Genomic DNA, 21,696 nt, shown 5'->3' on the forward strand with positions numbered 1-21,696 from the left:
AAATGAATTGAGCAAATCATGAAGAAGACTCTGAACAAATTACAAGGACTAAAACTTGTACATAAAGGATTCAGATGATTCTGTTTCTGATAAAATCTTTAGTGAATACCTTGCTCCTTAATCGCTCTAAATCATCATAAATGAATTTCTTCATCACAATTTGATTCTAAAATTCTAAGATATTATCGAATCTTTCATTATTAATATCCTCAATATTTCTGAAGATATCTTCATAAATATTCTTATCTGAAATCATCTATTTCTCGCATTATCAGTATTACATCATAAAGGAAACTGTATAGTTTCTATATTCTGTAAACCTTCGAGTTTAAATTATGAATATTTTTTTTTTTTTTGAGAAGTGTTGGAAATTGATGCATGAGTTAGTATAATATAATGACACTTGATCAACGTGATTATATTACAGTAAGTCATGCTGAGTTTTTAAATGGAACGTGATGATTCACAGATTATAACATCATCATGTGCCATGTTACACGACTCTTACATTCTATCTAATCTCTAAATATATCAAGAACATATCTTCCTGATAGTTCTATCTTTTCTCTTGAATTCTGATAATTTAACCAATCAAGATCGTGCTATTACAATTTCTCTCTTAGAACATTAGTCATGCTCATTCGAAACTTCATACCTACAAATTCTGAATCATGATTCGTTTTACTTAAAGTCGAGAAGAGAAAACAAAAATTGAATTGAGGAAGAAAGAAATAGAAGGGGTGAGCTATGAAAATAAGGAAATGAAGAGGGTGGAGTTATAGTGAAATATCCGACAGGAAAATCAAAATAGATCACCACATTTAACCAAAGAGGATTCTAATTTCCTTAATTATCGAAGAACCAAATCTTATTATGAAGATTTCCTCTAAATCCTTTGAACTCCAGAAATCAACCCTATCTATGTCAAAAGTTAAGATGAATCTTTATTTCTCATTACACTCTTTTATGACAGCTTCACCGTACGCTTCGAATAATCGAATTGTTTTATCCATATTACTCAATGATGATAAAAACTCTATTTATTAACTCATAATCGTCATAAAAATATATTTATTGTCAGCCATGACCATCCCAATCAAATTTCGGGACGAAATTTCTTTAACGGGTAGGTACTGTGATGACCCGGAAATTTCCGACCAAATTTAAACTTAATCTTTATTTAATTTCGACACGATAAGCAAAGTCTTTAATGTTAAGTCTCGAAAAAGTTTTGAACTGTTTCATATATTCATTTGACCTTCGACTGTTCTCGACGATTCACGAACAATTAATTGTAAATAAATATGTGTGCATGTATATATAAATAATAATTCAAAGTATTATATGTTGTGGTTATTAAAATTAATAAAATAAAAATAGGATATTATAATAATTATTATTTATAATATATCTCTATATATAAATAAAGTATATTTAAAATAAATATTAAATGACTGTAAAACTCGTTTAATGTTTCGATTGATATTAAGCAAGTTAAAATTCAAACTTATATGATTTTAAAATAAACGGTGATTTGAAGATGAGTTCTATAAACTTTAGACTTACTAAAAATGTATTTAGGACCTAGTTATTAAATTTTAAAACTCTTTATATTTTACTTGGGGTTGGGAGTGAATAATTAATGTAATATTTATTTAATACTTAATGATCAAATCTTATACCATAATGACCAAAATAAATAAAGATAGTCACTGTAAAAATTTGGGATTTTTCGGTGTACTTTTATTCACCACTGATGATCAACGGAGTACGAAATCCGGTCCGAAAAAGACAACGGCTAAATTTAAAAACACGTTTTATTTTTATATTAATTATTACTGTTTAAATCTTGAAATTTTGAGAACTCAATGTCCTTGTTTGCCTTTACTTTTCATCACCAATCATAGATACATGCATATAAGATATATTTTTATATATTCTCATTCAACCATTTAAACAAAGTATTCACCATCTTTCACCCTCCCCAAACGAACCATCATCTTCACCACTCAAAACCGCCATGATCACCACCTTGAAAACCCTCACTTACTTTCTATTTTTCAGTTATAAATAATCACACATGCCACACCACAAACTAAACCCTCCTGCTATATTTTTCTCGATCACCATCACAAGATTTCTGTTATCATTGTTTATCATTCTATGACCTATCGCAACCATCACTGTAAGTTGTTGCTGCTGCAACCACCACATCCTATTTCTGTTTCTACTTGTTTTCTATTTCTAATCGACATGTTTATTTTCTTTTTGTTTTGTTGACGACCCAAACTTCATTACAACCGGATCATCACCTTTATCATAACAATCACCGGACCACCCTAACTTCAACCCATCACCACCTTTTCTTCTTCGGCCGTTATCACCACCACAACCATCATTGATCCACCACCATTGAAACATATTTAAATCGCCACCTAGCTGCTGTTGTTGCAGCCTGTAACCGCCACCCTACCACCGCAAGAAATCACCTTCACCAACCATCGACCCACACCATAACTTTTCTACTTCTCCTTCGTAATCACTACCACGACCTCATCATCCCCATCTATCTATCTCTCTCTCTTTTCTGAGATGTTAGAAAAACTCCATCACCACCCATTTAGATTAAACGTTGAAAACAACCATCACCACTAAACCATCAGTTATGTTTCGGTTCACCATCACCTTCCATCACTCCCACTTTTGAACCAAACCATCATCACTCTATTTAACCACATGTATACTCGTTATTGTGCTGCTATCATTGCTGTTTTAATTTAGAACCCAAAACGAAGAAGATGACGAGGTACATAAAATATTAGCAATAAAGTGAAATGCATATTAAAAGAATCCGAGACAATCTTGTGGACGTGGGACATGCACATGAGGAAATTCTACCATGTTTTAATAAATAAAAAAAAACATTATGAAACACGTTTGCTATACACGATTAGTTAAAAAATAATAAAAAATTAAAAGAAGTGGGGAGGGGGCATGTGATGCAGACGTGTTCCATTACTTGATGTTGGGGCCGAAGTTTGGTTTATGTTTTCTGATTTGGGCCGTAAGAATTGATGTTGAATGATGAAGTGGATATACATGATATATGAATGAAACCATTATATTGATGATAGATAAGGATGGTGATTAAATGGAGTTAAGTCGAGTGATGTTAATGATAATAAACCAGAAGTTGCTTTGTTGACTGCCATACGTTTTAATTTTTGAAACACAAATATTAAGTGGGTTTAACTAGTGGGCTTGGACATGATAATGATGATTATGACGATGACTAGGAATAGATTAAGATAATGATATGATGATGTTTATGATACGAAGGTGGTATTGAGGACAAAGCTTGATGATTATGATAATCGTTAGTTATGATAATGATAGTTATAATCATGATGATATGATGACAAGTAATGATTTTTAAGAAGTGTTTTGGGTTAGCGGGACGTCGCGGGTTCAAACCCGGACTTGGACATTTTTTTTAGGACTACTTATTTGAGGTAGTTACTTATTACTTAATATTATTATTATTATTATTATTATTATTATTATTATTATTATTATTATTATTATTATTATTATTATTATTATTATTATTATTATTATTATTATTATTACTAATTATTATTATTATTATTATTATTATTATTATTATTTTTATTATTATTATTATTATTATTATTATTATTGTTATTAGTAATTATTATTATTATTATGTTACTACAAATATTAAAAAATATAAATATTAGTATCATTATTATTATTAGTAAAATCATTATTCTTATAGTATTCATTATTGTTAAAATTAACATTTTTATTAAAAATAACATTTTTAATTAAGTTATCATTTTTATCATTAATATTACAAGTATCATTTCTAACTCTATTATCATTATTTTTACCATTACTAATATTATTTTAATATTATTATAATTTTAACAAATGAACATTATATATATATATACACAAAAATATATTTAATACGTATAACATAACAAAAGTAATATTTTTATTATTATTATTTTTTTAATATATAAAAAGAATATATGAAACATATAGGTTATTAATATAAAAATGATATAACTAATATATATATATATATATATATATATATATATATATATATATATATATATATAAATTTGTACAATTACAGTTATGTGTGTTAATATATATATATAAATGATATAGGTTCGTGAATCCGAGGCCAACCCTACATTGTTCAGTTTCGTCATATGTATTTTTACTATAAAATACAATAGGTGAGTTCATTTGATTCCCTTTTACTCTTTACATTTTTGGGACTGAGAATACATGCGCTACTTTTACAACTGCTTTATTAAATACTTTTGAAATATATTTTGAACTGCAAATACATGAAATGCTTTTATAAATGTTTGACGAGATAGACACAAGCAAAACTTTCCTCGAATGAATTATGTGGACGTGATAATTGCCACCATTGAATTATGTAGACGTGATAATTGCCACAATTGATATGAATATTTTTCCCCTGATTATTATTGCTTGGTAACCTAAGAATTAGGGAACATCACTAATTTTGAGAATTAGTGCACGCCTAATTGACGCGAATCCTAAAGGTAGCTACCGGGTTTAACACCCCCACCCAGAATGTTCACTAGACGGAAGGGCTAGTGGGCGTGGTGTTTAGTGCTTCGAAGTTTATATGATTATTATACAGACGAGATGTTCTGTTTTGGGGATATTATTATGCGCATTATATGCTAAGGTCGGTTACCAAGCCAAGCTATGAAAGCAATGAAAAGTGAATGTTATGTATCAAGAGAATGATTTTATACACAGGTTATGTGTATGTTATTTTTGTGCACAAGATATGTGTACGGTTACTAAGATTTATGAAAGATGATTTCGTACACGAGAAAGGTGTACTGTATTTAAAAGATATTACAGGTGGGTATAGGATTCGGGCTCATTTGTACCATGCAGGATTTAAATCTTGTGGTCTATCAAAATGATGAATTTTTTTGTTTTATGATAAACCTATGAACTCACCAACCTTTTGGTTGACACTTGAAAGCATGTTTATTCTCAGGTATGAAAGAAAACTTCCGCTGTGCATTTGCTCATATTAGAGATATTACTTGGAGTCATTCATGACATATTTCAAAAGACGTTGCATTCGAGTCGTCGAGTTCATCAAGATTATTATTAAGTCAATTATAGTTGGAGGTATTATGAAATAGTATGCTTGCCGTCAACTTTCGATGTAAAGAAAGTTTGTCCTTTAAAAACGAATGCAATGTTTGTAAAATGTATCATATAAAGGTCAATTACCTCGCGATGTATTCAACTATTGTGAATCGTTTATATTGTATATGAACGGGGCATTTCAGTAACCCTAGCTTATTCTCTCTGTGCAAATTAGCTCTAGGTGTTGATCTAGCACAAGATCAAGTGTGGTTTGACTCAATCAACCCCAAAAGCATCTCATATTCACTAGAAAATCCAATACACTTGAATTCCGCCTTTTGTTTGTGTATCTGTTGGTATCCGAAGATTATTATGATGTATTATCATAATTAAACATTATTTAGTGCGGAAACAAAAAACAAACGAGATTTCTGTAATATTGATCAAATGAAGTACCAAAACTAAAAAAAGGGTCAGGGGTTAACGATCTCAAAGTTATGAGATCGGGTTTTGCTGCAGACAAAGATAACTAATCTCACCCCAAAAACTCTTTATTTTTATAGTCAAGGGGATACGAACTAGTAAATAAAATCCCTCATTAAATGCTTATCCCAACAATTAGGGGATTTATATTCGACTACAAATTTATCTAATCAATTCTAAATATGTCTAACAAGATCTTTCATCGCTATTGTTGTTGTCATCGAGCATTCCATTAACGGATCTAAAGAATTACCGAAGCGGTGGTGAAAATATGTACCGTATTCGTTGTTCATAGCGTATCTGAAACGAGATCTTGTTCATCAGCGTTTGATGATACTTGTTATATATCATGAACCTTTGTTCATAAATCCATTAAGAGTTTTATAGATTGCTTTACTTGGTCACAAATCATTGGTCTAATAGTTATTTTCTTTTCTTTGAATGTATCTTATTTTGATTATTGAATTTTGATGAATATGTTTTGTATTTAGATATATAGTATATTCAACATTGCAGTAGAACATATGGATGTAATTATACGAATGTGTCATTTTAGTTATTGAATTGATGATTTAATTTAGGTTGAAAGTGAAGAGTGTGGTCTGAAAAATAAAGAAAAAAAGGTTAAAATGTCCAAAAAAATATTATCCAGTTGTGCATGGTGATAAAGAAGTGATGTAATTAAGTATCACTTCCCTAATAAAATACAAGAGGAGTAAACTTTAAACAGAATCTACTTTGGACTTTTGAAAGATGTAAAATATAACTAAATCTACAGTACAGCTATGCATAGTTAATATTCCGTAACTTAATATGTAAATAATCATTAATTAAAGAAAACGTTCTCCTTGCCGTTCATTATAAAAAGGTTAAAAAATATTTTTATCAACGTGGAAGCAACATGCACATAATTAGTCAAATGATGTCATTAATGCGGCTAAATCCTATATATACATATCGTTACATTAGTTTTGATCTTCATCACTTTCCTTATTGAAAATTTATAAGCTAGCTTCTTCATATCCATAATTTACAATTTACAATGATACCTTCGGTTGTTAAGGTGGTCGTTGTTTCTCTATATGTTTCGCTTTGTTTATGCAGGAACACAGTAGCAATAGCTCTGCCAGAACATGTCGTTGTACCTGCAGTGTTTACATTTGGAGACTCACAGGTTGATCAAGGGAATAATAATAATGTTGCAAGTATAGCCAAAGGTAATTATCCTCCTTACGGAAAGGATTTTCCTGGTGCAATACCGACCGGAAGATTCAGCAACGGAAAGACACTATCCGATGTTTTTGGTATGTTTCTTAAAATAATTGTCCATCTTACTATTTATATCGATTCAGACGGCGACTTTGTAATCCATAGTAATCATTCTTTTCATCCTCTAGTTCCTTGCTAGAGTGGGGGGCTTAATGAATCTTCCGTTGTTCAACAAAAAATCTTACTAATGTTAAATCATTCATTTTTTTAATAATTCAGTCAAATTTTTCTTAATTATAAAAGCAAAACTGATATTTATCAAAATTAGTGCAATAAAAATTTCGATACATTGTTTTGGGACAGCGGGAGTAGTATTTCTTTCGACTATAAGTGTGTGATGTAGTTGATTTCTAAAAATCATAAATATTATATATTTGACTAACATAATTGCACGTATATGTTATCGATCAATTTGTAAGCCAACGCATTCGGAGTTAAAGAATATCTTCCGGCTTATCTAGACCCGTTGATACATGATAAAGATCTTCTAACAGGAGTAAGTTTTGCTTCTGGTGCAGCTGGTTATGATCCTGAAACATCCAAAGCAGGAGTACACATGCTTATATCTATATCTATATCTTGATTATTATTGAATTCTTATTCATACGGTTTCCTCTATTTATCCTTCACATTAGCAGTAGCACCTGTATTTTTGTGTGTGCTCATTTGATTATCTGATTTGGTGTCCATATATTAGACTGCTCTATCAATGGCAACCCAACTAGACATGTTCAAAGAATATATACAGAAGCTCAAAACGAACGTTGGGGAAGAAGCTACCAACAATATTATCACCAACAGTGTGTTTTTGGTAGTAGTAGGTGGCAACGATCTGCAAGTTAGTTATTATGGCCTTCCTACAAGAAGACTACAATATGATATCCGTGGTTATAGTAAATTTCTGGTGACGTTAGCCTTGGATTATGTACAGGTAATAATTCAGAGTATCAATGTGTAGCCTTGGATTTGTTTTGTTATATATAATTATGTGTTTGAATCTTTACTAGTTTTACATTTGGTTTCAATTCTTCTATTGAAGTGCATTCAATCCTTCTTTGAATCTTTAAACTAGAAAATTTTGCTATAAAATGAGGTTACTTGATGAATGATTTTATTTAAATGCAATGAAGGAATTACAAAACTTGGGAGCAAGAAGGATAGGTGTGTTTGGTATCCCGGTATTAGGATGTGTACCAACGCAGAGAACCATGAATGGAGGACTGCTTAGAAGTTGTGCAGACAACATTAACGCAGCCGCACAATTGTTCAATGAGATGCTAAAACAAGAGCTTCAGAATTATAAAAGCAGTTTTCTTGACTCCAAGGTTGCATTTGTTGATTACTACAATCCTTATATGAACATCATTCAGAATCCTCATAACTACGGTACGTATCTACTAAATTTGTTAAAACTATATTTATTACTCCGTATTATACAGCATTGAATTGAATTAATGGGTGTAATATAAGGATTGTAGTATCCACTAAATTTGTTAAAACTATACTGCATTAAAACTATGTTTATTATACAGCATTGAATTAATGTGTACGTTTTATTATGAAATTTCATAATAATAATTATCTTGTTTTTCGCAGGCCTGGAAGTTGTAGATAAAGGCTGCTGTGGAACAGGTGAAATAGAGACAATATATTTATGTAACAAACTCACCCCATTATGCCATAACAGCTCTGATCACTTGTTCTGGGATGGTTTCCACCTGTCAGAGACAGGGTGTAATATCATCGTAAATATTATGATTTCCGATATGGTAAATAGTTTGTTCTGAAATACCACGAATTCTATTGAGTCATACACGGAGTATTTGTTAATCAAGGGGACCTGTTAGGTGAATGGCGTTAATAACAGAATGTTGTGTATTCTTATGTTTATTTTAAGAAGTTGAAGGAAAGGTATTATGTATTCTTCTAGCTTCAAAATAAAGATGTTGCAGCAATTGTTACACACAACATGAAGATACATTTGTTATCCTTTCAATTATTTAGTATTTTACTTTAAGCAAGATTTTAATTTAATTTAATTATGGAAGTGGCATTCAAGTCCTCTTTCTATTTATAGTTTGAATTGTTGACTTCAGATTATTAGTATTCTTATCTATGTTCAGATTTTGTCTCAATGACACAAGGTTACCCGAGTATATTTTTTGTATAAATATAAACCACAGCCAAAAGGTTTAATTTTTTAGGGATTAGATCACTTTTGTGTTTTGGGTCGAATTTGATTTTGTTTAAGTTTCTGCTTATAGTTTGACTTTGTACAATGGTAACATTTGATCATTTATTCCCTAAATGGCTAACGTGTGCTGACATTAACCTTACTTTATGTTCATACTCATCATACTCAACACTCAATATCACATAGATGAAATTTGAGCAGAAGGCTAGTTTAACAGGTTAAGAATGATGCATCTAGTATTAAAAAGTATTCATCAGATTTATATAGAAATCAACCAATCATTTTTCAAACCAACTCGTAGCAGGTTGATGTAATCCTCTATGTTCTATACTGTAGGATCGCTTTTAGCCCAACAAACATGTGATACATATAAGTCCATGAGTACCCTAGTACTCTAAAACCAATTGGTGATAGAAGGAGGTTCCCAAATGCATATATGCATAAAATATTTCTTAACTTCCGATGTGGGACAAGATTACCTAACATTTAATTCTGTTGGTTCACAAACTCGTTGCCTTATTCCGGACATCATGTATTCTGGTCTCGTTATGTATGGGTGGGGTCCCCACAATCCAAAGGAATTACCTTGATCAGAACTGCCATGTGTTCCTTTGAATTTTGGCAAAAAGCCTTACAGATCATGCCTGGTGTTGTAAAATTTCACTTTTTCATTCTTAATAACTCATGTCTAATGCATCTATCTAATATAATATACGTAGTACTATCAAAATCTTATATATTATATTTAGGTGATTCTCACACATCACTTATGAATCAAAAAGTGATGTGTGAGAATCACTTCCCCTATATACATACATAAAAAGATAGTATAATAAAATATAACAGGTGTAAAGACAATCAACTCTGAACTTTTGAAAGATCTAAAATAGAACTAAATCTACAATACAGCTATGAGTAATTAATAACTTAATATGTGAACGGTCATTAGTTAAAGAAAACGTTATCTTTGCCAATTCTTAAAAAAGGTTATAAAATATACTTTTCAAGGCGAAGCAACATGCCCATAATTAGTCAAATAATATAGTTAATGCGGTTAAATCCTATATAAATATAAATTTATATGGTTACATAAGTTTTAATCTTCATCACTTTCCTTGTTAGAAATTACGATTTACAATATTCTTTCGGTTGTTAAGGCGGTTGTCATTCTGTGCGTTTGTAGATCACCTCTAATCTCTAATTGACATAGGTACTCGATCTCAATGTCAAGGAGTTTATAATATATGTAGTAAGTATTTGTTTTGGTTCAAATATACGGATTCAACTTGCTGGTACTAGATTAAAGGAACCAGATTAGCAAGACAAAAATCTTAAACAGACACATGCATCAGAGACGATATACAAGTTGTTAAACTGAGAAATTTGAACATTAAAAAACATGGACTGCAAAACTATGTTTTACAATGGGATTAGTTAATGGTTTTCTTTATATGCGATGAAGGAATTACAAAAATTGGGAGCAAGAAGGATTGGTGTCTTCCAGCGCAGAGAACCATAAATGGAGGACTGCTTAGAAGTTGTGTAGACAACATGAACGTAGCTGTACAATTGTTCAATGAGATGGTAAGAAAAGAGATTCAACATTGTAAAAGCAGTTTTTGTGACTCCAAGGTTGCATTTTGTTAATTACTACAATCCTATGCTGAACATCATTCAGAATCCTTACAACTACAGTATTCACTAAATTCTGTATATCCATGTATATTTACGGAACAAATTCAGCCCACTATGCAATTCTTGTTCTGGGATGGTTTCCACCCGTCAGAGGCAGGATGTGATATCATCATAAATAATATGATAACAGATTTGGTGAATAGTTTTTCTGAACGAAATTTGCGTAATTTAGGTTTATGTTTATTAGGTTATGTAAGTTAATAGAGGCATTCAAGTCCTCTTTCTATTTAAAGTTTGGATTTAAAACGTCCAAGTTCACTTCAGATCAACCTCAATGTGACTTCAAAAGTCTGGTATTAACGTCGTGGCAATTACTTCCGTATTATCGTTAACACTCAAGAGCTTTGTACTTCAATATCATAATCCATGTTTTTGTTCAAATTTAGTCTCATTGACACAGAGTTAAAAGTTTTTTGTGCAATTTGAACCAGAGCCAAAAGGGTTGATTTTTTTTTTTTGGAATTTGAACAATTTTGAGTTTTGGTTGAAATTGATTTTGGTTAAGTATGTAATATGTTTCTTCTTACGTTTGATTATGTCCAATGGTAATATCTGATCGTTTTCACCCCAAATAACTAAAGTGGGTTGACATTAACCATATAAAAAATTAACACCACAGAATGTCAACTTTCAAAACTAAATAAATCTATCCATGTTACTTTTCTGGATATTCAAATCCTTTCCCATTTAAAGTAGTTTGATGTTGATACTCATCATACTCAACACTCAAGAGAGATCAATTATGTGCAGAAAGCTAGTAAACAGGTGAAAAAAATGTGATATAAAGGCACTGACTCATACTCAAAACAATTTCTACTCATTTTGACCGATTTCATCTCCACCAAAAAAAAAAAAAAAAAACATTTTACCCGAAGGTAAAAACACCGAGGTAACAAAAGATGTAAATTTATGAATTACCTGAGTGACCGTAGGAAGGTCCAAAATCTTTTTGTCCTTTTGTACAGCTTCTACACATTGTTCTTTCAAAGTAATCGATGTCCATTCCCTGAATAAACAATAACTGTATCATTTAGGCATTCAGCAAGACGACAATAAATCTACCTTTCTTTAACATTTCCAGGCCCATTACAAACCACACTCAACTTGTGGTTCCGGTTTGTAATGCAACCACCGAAATGAAAAAAGACACTGTAAGGATATTTTAGTCGTTACCGCACCAAACAACTATCTCTATTTGACATTTTTTTACAATAAGTGCAACTCAAGAACAATCAAGATTTTAGGCTTTTATACCAGCATGAGGTTTTGGTTATTTTTTCTAGGGACTGACCATTTAATGATTTAAATAAACTCCCAAATAACCATGCTTATGCTTTTAGAGGGTGCCATTTGATAATAGCTAAATTTGGTCTGGGCAATTCTCCCACGTTCAAAATCAAATATGGTACATCACCATAATAGTATAATGTCACATAACGGCCAACTAATTGTTCATAAATATCGAATATCCTTAAAAACAGTAGTTCCCAAAGTTTCATTATCCTAATCCCAACCAAGCCAGAGTTATCGGGATTCATGTTACATAACATTTGAAAACAAGTTATCTCACCACCACTAGTTGATCAAATTTTCAGTGATCTATATAAATCATTTTATTCGGGTGTTGGTAGTGTGGTGGTGATGATGATGGGTGGTAGTGGTAGTGTAGTGGTGGGTGGTGAGAGGTAGTGGGTGTCGGTGATGGTGGTGGTTGAGTTTGTTAGAAATCAATGGTTGATATACAAATAAAGAAATCAATGATTGATATGAGGAGAGAGGCGATTATGACATCATCACCAAATCAATGGTTGAAATTTGTAGTTGAGAAATAAGATATTTAAATAATCAAGACTTAATATTTTTAAAAATGATAGACATAATTACCAATTTCTTCATCAATTACCAATTTTTCTTCTAATTATTTTTCTTTCTTCATCAATTTTGTAACAACACTGTGCTAATTTACACCACAACCAAGCCACCACCATCCTTCTCCACTTTTCACGACCGAAGTTTTGTAACCTCTGTGTTGCTGCCTCTCCGACCACCGGCATCTCGCCGGTGGTTCGGTTTTACTAAGCTTTTCGTCAGAATAAAGGTCCTCCGTCTTTCCCTTCTCTGGCGGTTTTTAGCGTCGATCATTGCTCCGGTCTCTTCTCTGGTTTTCAGGCGACGAATCCGGGTGTATCCTACTCAGATTCTGGGAATCACTAAGGCTTTGGGGTTTTTTGGTGGCAATTTCAGCCGATGGGTTAGGGTTTGCCTTGCCGCTTCTTTCTCCGTCTCCGCTGCCGTTTCACTTCTCAGGTTGGTTTGTAGGCGACGAGTTCCGCCTGGAACTCTACAACCAACTAGGTTGGGCTTCGGTTTTGGGTGGGGGTGGGGTAGATATGGCAGGGGTTAGGAGGATCGTGTTTTGTGTTGAAATCCGGCAAATCTCGGTGGTCCATCCGCCGCTGGAGACTGTTGAGGGGAGGTGGTGGCTGCTAGCAGCTGTTACTGGCTCTCGGTGGTCGAAGGGTGCTGAAGGTGGCGGCCGGTTGTTGCTGGCGGCTGCTAGAGGCTTCTGGCGGACTGCTTGAGTCTGGGGGGTTTGTTTATGTCCTTAGAAAATTGGTGGAGATGACTGGTTCCTGTAGGGTTTGATTCTGCATTTGGATCTGTACGGCTGCTGCGAGTTTGGTTCTTTCATTCCATTTTTGCCGTCGTTAGGTCTTTAGTGGACTTGATGTTGTTGCCGGCGTTGTTGACTTAGTTGACTTCGGCAAATAGGCCTCGGGTTAGGTGTTCTTGGGTTGCCCGGTGATTGGTTTGAATCTGCGATATCTGCGAGGTGAAGATGTGGGGTTGGATACGGGGTCGGGCTTATGTGTATGTTTTTAGGCTTAGGGTTGGTGGCATTATTTTTTATTGACAATTGTAATTCCAATGTGCTCGCTCTGTATCTAATGTGGTCGTTCTTAAGGTTTAGAATGAACAGAGCGAGAGTCAATGAATTTTGGTCGTATGTGACCAATTACTTTCACAACAGATCTTCACGATCTACCCAATGTAGTTCCACCGGATCCTTGGATCTATTATAAAGTTGTAAGGTTTTCCCTGTTCGGGTTACCCGGGAAGGGCGAGTAATCCGACCCCATACTCTAGTGTACGCAGCCCATCAGGAATACTCCCTGGCTGTTTCCAACCCTTCCCTGGCCACCCCAAGAATTGAACCTGAGACCTCTTGCAAGGATCTCAGGGCCCCAACCACTTGGACTACCTTGGATCTATTATATATATACATATTAATATTTTCGCTAAAAAAAAAATTACCAATTTCTTTTTATGTATAAGAAAATAAAAATAAATAAAGTGAGAAGATACTGTTTCTTTAAAATATTTAGGCAACAAAAAGGAGAGTACAGATTTGCATAACTTACATCAGTAAAATCTCTGATCAAGCAAGCCCATGCAAGATTCAGATTAGGCAGTTTATGGAACGAATTCCTCAACAATTTCTTCGCGATTACAGGGCCTCTGAGCCAACAAAATATTAGCAGCATCCTTAATACACCTGGAGGCTGGAGCTAAACACGTGTAAGCATTTAATGCAAGGAGCAAGACGCTTCCCACCCATGATGATGTAAGCATTCCAATCTGATCGATTGACATAAGTAGAGCAAAGAAAGTTCCTTTAATTCCAGATGGACATATATTGGAGCTCAGAACATGAAGTGGCATCTGTTTGAGACGTCCGATCATTCTAGATACTTCTTCATCCACGACTATAAAGATGTAATCATGTACGCCGACTTTCAAGTTGAGAAGTAATAATAATACTAATTGTAGAAGCACCAAATAGAAATTGGGTCCAAAATAGTACTCCACGAAAAGGATGGCTTCTGAACACGTTTTAGTACAGAAGAACGCCTAAAGGGGACCCAAACCCAATTGCACCTACTGAAAATATCGATCAAATCACCTGCATCAAACGACAGGACAGTGTAGTCTTCTTAAGTAATATGTTTTTGCTGCTTATGCAATTCAGCTTTTATATATTCAGTAATATCGGATTTTTTCAAGTGTGGGAGATAGATGGGCCAGCTTTTGCTTCAATGTACCAATAAAACATTCCTTCACGAGTGATAAATACATGTACAAATACGGTCTCCAAAGATCTGGGGTTTTCAAGGCCAATACCATGGTTTTAATATCATCAAAAAACTTTTGGCTTGCTTACACGTGAACGTTTGGTTCAAGTGATGATAAGAAATATATGTTGTCATTTTAACCCATTTACTTGCATGCATATGGGTCTATTTGGTTGTTATTTTGTTTAGAGAAACATGACACACTAGTTTGGTAAAGAGATTAGCTAAAAAGGGAACACGACAAACGTGCCGAAAGTCATCTTAAGCATATTCAAACACATAAACCTATGATGTTTATTCATAGACTATTGTATTAACTTTTTGATCAGATATAGCATATCACTCTGTAATTATTAATATATGTCAGTAGATTAACAAACAAATATGCTCATGTTATCCATATATGCATTTTTAAAAATATGTCTAGCTCTGTATGATAATGTACAACATGTGTATATGTATTTATCACATAACATGGAATGTAACAATCAATCAGCATGTAGTGCGGATCAAACGTACCTAAAATGGATCTTCATTACACTGCACTCCAACCAACGGCCTTTTTGACTTCCCTTTCCTTCATTAAATTCCTCATCTTTTCAGCCTCCTCCCACATCCCTATAGAATCATACAAATTTGATATAATTACATAATACCCATCGTTCTCCGGGTCATATTCAATCGCCCGCTTTGCAATCCGGATACCCATTTCAGGATCATTATGGGTTTTACAAGCACTTAACAACGCACCCCATAAACCTCCATCAGGAACCATCGGCATCGAATCAACCAAATTTTCAGCCTCAACAAGAAAACCCGACCTACCAAGAATGTCTACCATACACGTATAATGTTTAAGTGTCGGCATCAAACAATAATCTCCCATTTTCTCAAATAAATATTTTCCTTCGTTCACAAGTCCTGCATGATTACAAGCTGAAAGAACTGCAAGAAAAGTAAGCTCGTTCGGTTTAACATTTGATAACTCCATTTGTTTGAAAGTCTCTATTGCTGACGTGGCGTCTCCATGCATTCCATAACCAGATATCATCACATTCCATGAAATAACATCCCTTTTTCTCATATTCTTAAATATTTCTTCCGATTTTTTAAGTTTTCCACACTTAGCATACATATCAATCAACGCAGTAGCAAGATTTACATTTGACAAAAGCATTTCGTCATCTATATACTTATGTATCTGATCTCCTTTCTCAAAAGATGCCATATGCGCACAAACAGAAAGCATGATCGTAAGTGTTGCAACGTTAGGTTTAATGCCTTCTAAAACCATTTTATCGAAAAGGTAAAACGCCTCAGAATAATTTCCACAGTGCATATAAGCAGAAATAACCGTGTTCCAACTAATAATATCCTTATTTATTACCCTACAAAATAACCTCCTTGCGGTTATTAAATCACCATTGCTGGCATACATGTCTACAAGTGAATTTGACACTGACACATGCTTAATCATTAAGGTTTTTACAGCATAACAATGAAGAGAGCCCCCTAAATGCAATCTTCCAGTTTGTGAACATGAAGAAATGACTGAAACCAAACTGTTAGAATCGGGAATGGTGCCTAATTTTATCATTTCAGTAAATAATTCTATGCATTTCAATGGACACCCTATTTTAGAGTAACCTTGCAGCATCGAATTACATACTTCTTTGTCAAGAATACACACACTGTCAAATACATTTTCAGCGAAGTGTATCAGTCCAAACTTGCAATACATTGACACCAACGCATTATCAACCATCTGATCTCTATCATAGTTTCTTCGAATCATAAACCCATGAAAAGTTTTTCCAGTATATATAGAGGTGGAATTCGCTAAACCGAATATCACACAACTGATAACGATCGGATCTGGATTAATCCCAGATATAATCATCTCCATGAATTTAGAAATACATTGTGTTATACATCCAAATTTTCCATATAAACTGATAATAGCTGTCCACAACTTAATATCTTTCACTGAAACTTCACAAAATGACATATAAGCTTCATCAACAGTTCCACATTTGGAGTACATGGACAAAATCGACGACTGAACGGAAAATGACTGTTCGAGTCCAGATTTAATAGCCATTCCATGTAAGCATCTACCTGCATCCACTTGTTCCAAATCAGCACACGCTTGAAACCCGCCTTCTAATGTTCTAAAATTCGGCCTTTCGACCTCTTCACACGTTCTAAACATCTCACAAACACACCTAAATCCTTTCTCACTCTCCCGATTCTGTACGTACCCGATAACAAGCGCAGTCCAAGCAACTACATCTCTCAGCGGCATTTCATCAAACACTTGCCGCGCGCTCTCCACATAACCACATTTCATATACATATAAATAAACGACGACCCGACAGCCGAACTCTCTTCAAAAACCCCAACTTTAACCCCCAACCCATGCACATTCATCCCACAACCCAAATCCGAAACCTCGGCACAAGCCGAAACAACCATGGGAACCGTAAACTGGTTCGGCAGAAGCTTCCCCAAACCCCTCATACAATCATACAAATCGAGACAATACAAATACATCCCATTCGAAAAGAAAGCTTTAATCATAGAGTTCCACAAAAATACGTCTTTATAACCATGAAATGAGTCAAACACATGTTTGGATAATAATGGCTGACGGTGACACGCATACAATGAAATAAGTTTTGAAGAAATGAAAATGTTGGTTGAATGATGGCCAGTTGTTATAATGTAAGCATGGTATTTTGTGAGTGATTGTAGGGTGATTTTAGGGTATCTGATTGAGAGAAAGTTGTTGATGATGTCAGTGATGGTTGAGGTTGAATGATAGAAACGGTGTCGTGTGGTGAAACAGGTATGACTGCAAACTGAAAATAGTTTCTTGTTGTATCTATACATCATCGTTAGGTATGTAAAATTGGGGTTTTCAGTGTTTTATAGGATCTGTAGTTGTATGCAAAATTATTTTGTATCTGTATTGCATGGTATTAGTTGAATGTAACGTATTTATGATCAAGTCAGTTTCTTGGTTCAGTTTCAACGAGTTTTCTCCCAAACTAAAGTATTTATTTGTGACGTTAACGGCTATTTATATTGATAAGTCTTGGTTGGACGCAGAGCCAGCTAAGCCTACGGGTGAAGCGGGCGACGGCATGGGGCATCCCGCGGTGAGAGGCATCGTTTTGAAAAAACTTATTACTCCCTTCGTTCGAAAATAATTGTCTTGTTTTGACTTTTTGAGTTTTTTCTCTTCAACTTTGACCTTAAATATCTTTCGTTGTATTATATAATATCGAATGAAAGTTATACCAAATGAAAATACATTCGAAAATCAATCTATTCATATAAATTTCATCAAATATTCTATAGCAAAAACCAACGAATATTTAAAGTCATAACATAATATATTGACTTTGAAAAGTCCAACAGGACAATTATTTTGGGACGGAGGGAGTAATAGAAATTTAAACATATTAAAGGTATATTTTTATTTAATAACTTTTAGTGTTATTACTGCAGTTATTTACAAGAGATCGACGTAAATGAGTTGTCAACCTCGATAGTTTAAACTTCATAAATATATATGTTTGTGTAACACAATTTTGTTGGGACATTTTATAATCATTTCGCCCGGGGCATGCAAAATCTTTGGACCGGCCCTAGACTCGGACGGTTATACTAACTACGTAAATCATCTTGTCTATCAATTATTTTTTTTATTTATTTACAAATTTGTCTAAGATATGCTTCTAGTTGTGTAGGTGTATTAGTTAAATTCTCACAACAGTTTTCGTGATTTTTATAAGACAAAATTACGTCGTTAGTCTCTCACGTTTTCTCCAGATTTCACATTAGCCATTTATCTTTTATTTTACTTGTTTGGTCAACCAAGTTTGATTATTACGTTGTTGGTACCTATACATAACGATCGTCAGCTTTAGTACGTTAAATGGAATCAAGTGTTAACCACGTGATGGGTACTTTGTGTAAAACAATTATATTTCAGTATCTTAATTATACATGTTTGAATCCATCAGTCCACGTAACCCTCACAAACCGTTCACACGACGACCATGTTTGCTACTGTTCTATTGGCGTGGAATATCATACCACAAGTCGGCTATTGATGTGAGATTGAAGTTCATTTAAATCTTTCAAAGTGAGATACCTAATTCCCTTCTAATACAGCACTAGGAGCGAAATTCAATGTGTAAAACCTATTTTTTGAATATTGGGACACATGTATTATATGATCCCAAGATATGTGTTCGGACCCGCAAGATAAAGTGAGGTTGAAGTATATCATTTCTTAATAGTTTTCTTGAATAATTGCATTGCAGGAGCAAGATTGAAGAAAACTACCTATATAGACATGAAGTTTTGGCGCTTCAAAAAAGCTTAGGACTTAGTTTTCGATATGTTCATGAATGGATTGTGACACATGACTTGTAAAGTTTCAGGTTTAATTGTAGAATGTAAAAGTTAATACAGTCAACTGAAGTCAAATACCATGTACAGGGGTCACTCTGTAAATATTAGAAGTGTAGGGGTAGATATTGTAAATTGATAAACTAATTATGTTAGTCTGTTAATGACGGTTAGTGAGTAACAGTGGTATTTAACTTGATGTAATCTTCTGTTGCTAATTAATTCAATGAAATAAAATTTTCATAATTCAATTGTGTTCTTCATTCATAACCCTAAATCATCGTTGTCAATTCAATTTACATGGTATCAGAGCGGAAGTGATGATTTAGCTTGATTCTGTAGCAATTCGAATCCTCGATTCAGTGAATTGTTGAATCAATTCATCAATTGTTCATAAAATTCGTTCGTTTTCGCAACCTAATTCGTCTTCAATTTCTCATTTTCACAATGAATCAACTCGATTACCAAAATCCGTTGTACTTACATCCGTCGGAAGGTCCTGGCTCGTTAGCTATTCAAGAGAAGCTAACAGGAGTACAGAATTATCGTTCATGGAGAAGATCCATTGAAATCAAACTTTCTACTAAAAGGAAGTCAGGTTTTATCACTGGAACGATTGCACGACCTGTTAATGATGAAGATAGGGCTGAGCAGTGGGACACCTGTAACAACATGGTGATAAGCTGGATCATGAGCTCTGTATCCGATCAAATTGCTAAATCCATCATGTTCATTGGAACATCTTTTGAGAATTGGAGGCAGCTTGAAAAACGCTTTGCCTTAAGCAATGGATCAAGGGAGTACAAGCTTCATAAAGAGACTTATTCGATGGAACAAGAAGGAATGGTGATAAACGAGTACTATACAAAAATGAAGTGTATTTGTGAAGAGTTAGACTCAATGAGTCAATTGCCTAGGATCACTAACTTGACTCCTGAAGTGACAACATTTTTTGCAGCTTATGATCAACAAAAGAAAGAGCAACATATGTTCCAGTTCTTAAATAGCCTTGATGAACATTTTGGCTCAATAAGGAGTCAATTGCTGTTGATGAATCCTTTACCTAATGTTGAGAGTGCTTGCTCTATGCTACAACAAGAGGAATCACAAAGAGAAATGTTCTCTAATTTTGAAACCAAAGCTCTTTATAGCAAAAATAACCAGTCTACAAAGTCATTTGGTCAGTCAGAAGAATCCAACTTGTGGAAATAAAGGTCATTCTCCAGATAAGTGTTGGGAAAAGATTGGGTATCCTGTGTGGCATTTCAAGCACAAGCAACAAGAAAAGTCAAAATAGTCAACTGCAGGGTCAAAGCAGGCTGCTGCAGGGAAATTCAAAGGTGGTCAAACTAAGAGAACTACAGCTAATGTTCAAGGTAGTAACATTGTTTTCACTTCTGAGCAGTTTGAGCAGCTACTAAAATGTTTACCTCAAATGGCCAAAGATGAGATGCAGTGTAATGATGATTTAGACAATGAAATTGACCATCATCTAAATCCACTTCTTTAAGTGCTTGGATTTTAGATACAGGAGCTACTGATCACATTACACCTGTGTCAAAATATCTAAAGAACTCAAAATCTTTGTTTTGGAAACCTAAAATAAAGTTACCAAATGGTGATTCATCTGTAATATCACATATTGGTAATATAACACTGGACAATGAAATAGGATTGAAAGGAGTTTTGGTTATTCTAGAGTTTCAATTTAGCCTTTTGTCTGTGCCAAAATTGACAAGAGATATATCATGTGCATTTATTTTCTTCTCACAGTTTTGTGTGATTCAGGACTTGACAACAAAGAAAGTCATGTGACTGGGTGAAAGAAAAGAAGATCTATACTATCTGGTTAATGTTCCTCTTCATCAAGTTAATAAGAGGTTAACCAAGTTGATAGCAAAGTCTTTTAAAGACAACAGTTTATTTTCTATAATAAAAAGAGTTTCTGCAAATTCCAGTGCTCTTGTTGATAAATACAGCGTGTGGCATCAAAGATTTGGTCATGTGTCTAAGTCAAAATTAAAAAATATTTCTTGTATTTCAGATTCAATTGTCAATTCAAGTACTAATGACGTTTGTTTGACTTGTCCTATGGCAAAGTTTGTAAAACTTCCATATCAATCTAGTACATCTCATTGCAAGAATATTTTTGATCTTATTCATATTGACATATGGGGGCCATACAAAGTTGCTGCAGAAGGAAAATACATATATTTTCTTACTATTGTGGATGACTGCAGTAGAGCAACTTGGTTATATCTGTTGATTAACAAAAGTGATTGTTTCTCTGTGTTTAAAGCCTTTATGATATTTGT

General features: G+C 33.7%; 3 protein-coding genes across 7 annotated transcripts; 2 read left to right on the forward strand and 1 right to left on the reverse strand.

The window, feature by feature from the left end:
* Window positions 1–6,603: 6,603 nt before the first annotated feature.
* Window positions 6,604–17,966, reverse strand: LOC139847397 (pentatricopeptide repeat-containing protein At4g39952, mitochondrial). Of its 5 annotated transcripts, none has more exons than XM_071837070.1 (4): window positions 15,478–17,966; window positions 14,248–14,789; window positions 11,744–11,831; window positions 6,604–6,812 (listed from the first exon to the last, which is right to left on the reverse strand). In XM_071837070.1, the coding sequence occupies exon 1, from the start codon at window positions 17,852–17,854 to the stop codon at window positions 15,494–15,496; it is 2,361 nt and encodes a 786-aa protein (XP_071693171.1). In that variant the 5' UTR covers window positions 17,855–17,966; the 3' UTR covers window positions 6,604–6,812; window positions 11,744–11,831; window positions 14,248–14,789; window positions 15,478–15,493. The 5 variants fall into 5 exon arrangements, with proteins under 5 accessions (XP_071693171.1, XP_071693167.1, XP_071693166.1 ...); XM_071837066.1 differs by having other exon boundaries at window positions 6,604–7,094; XM_071837065.1 differs by having other exon boundaries at window positions 6,604–7,466.
* On the forward strand, window positions 6,710–8,806 carry LOC139849448 (GDSL esterase/lipase EXL3-like). The gene is made up of 5 exons (XM_071839104.1): window positions 6,710–6,971; window positions 7,356–7,486; window positions 7,634–7,867; window positions 8,067–8,322; window positions 8,533–8,806. Exons 1-5 carry the CDS (start codon window positions 6,710–6,712, stop codon window positions 8,721–8,723), a joined length of 1,074 nt encoding a protein of 357 aa, XP_071695205.1. The 3' UTR covers window positions 8,724–8,806.
* A 1,862-nt stretch (window positions 17,967–19,828) lies between the features above and the next one.
* Window positions 19,829–21,196, forward strand: LOC139849449 (uncharacterized). The gene is made up of 3 exons (XM_071839105.1): window positions 19,829–20,561; window positions 20,689–20,838; window positions 20,907–21,196. The coding sequence occupies exons 1-3, from the start codon at window positions 19,829–19,831 to the stop codon at window positions 21,194–21,196; spliced, it is 1,173 nt and encodes a 390-aa protein (XP_071695206.1).
* The last annotated feature ends 500 nt before the right edge of the window (window positions 21,197–21,696 follow it).

Source organism: Rutidosis leptorrhynchoides, chromosome 5, assembly GCF_046630445.1.
Source record: "Rutidosis leptorrhynchoides isolate AG116_Rl617_1_P2 chromosome 5, CSIRO_AGI_Rlap_v1, whole genome shotgun sequence".
NCBI classification, from domain to species: domain Eukaryota; kingdom Viridiplantae; phylum Streptophyta; class Magnoliopsida; order Asterales; family Asteraceae; genus Rutidosis; species Rutidosis leptorrhynchoides.

What these genes read in the sequence shown, in the direction of transcription:
- LOC139849448 (XM_071839104.1), top strand. Translation starts at nt 6,710, where the DNA reads ATGATACCTTCGGTTGTTAAGGTGGTCGTTGTTTCTCTATATGTTTCG. An exon ending in TAGCCTTGGATTATGTACAG is followed by an intron (nt 7,868 to 8,066) that starts GTAATAATTCAG and finishes AATGCAATGAAG; the next exon opens with GAATTACAAAACTTGGGAGC. An exon ending in TCAGAATCCTCATAACTACG is followed by an intron (nt 8,323 to 8,532) that starts GTACGTATCTAC and finishes TGTTTTTCGCAG; the next exon opens with GCCTGGAAGTTGTAGATAAA.
- LOC139847397 (XM_071837070.1), bottom strand. Translation starts at nt 17,854, where the DNA reads ATGATGTATAGATACAACAAGAAACTATTTTCAGTTTGCAGTCATACC.
- LOC139849449 (XM_071839105.1), top strand. Translation starts at nt 19,829, where the DNA reads ATGAATCAACTCGATTACCAAAATCCGTTGTACTTACATCCGTCGGAA. An exon ending in CCAGTCTACAAAGTCATTTG is followed by an intron (nt 20,562 to 20,688) that starts GTCAGTCAGAAG and finishes AGTCAACTGCAG; the next exon opens with GGTCAAAGCAGGCTGCTGCA. An exon ending in GGCCAAAGATGAGATGCAGT is followed by an intron (nt 20,839 to 20,906) that starts GTAATGATGATT and finishes CTTGGATTTTAG; the next exon opens with ATACAGGAGCTACTGATCAC.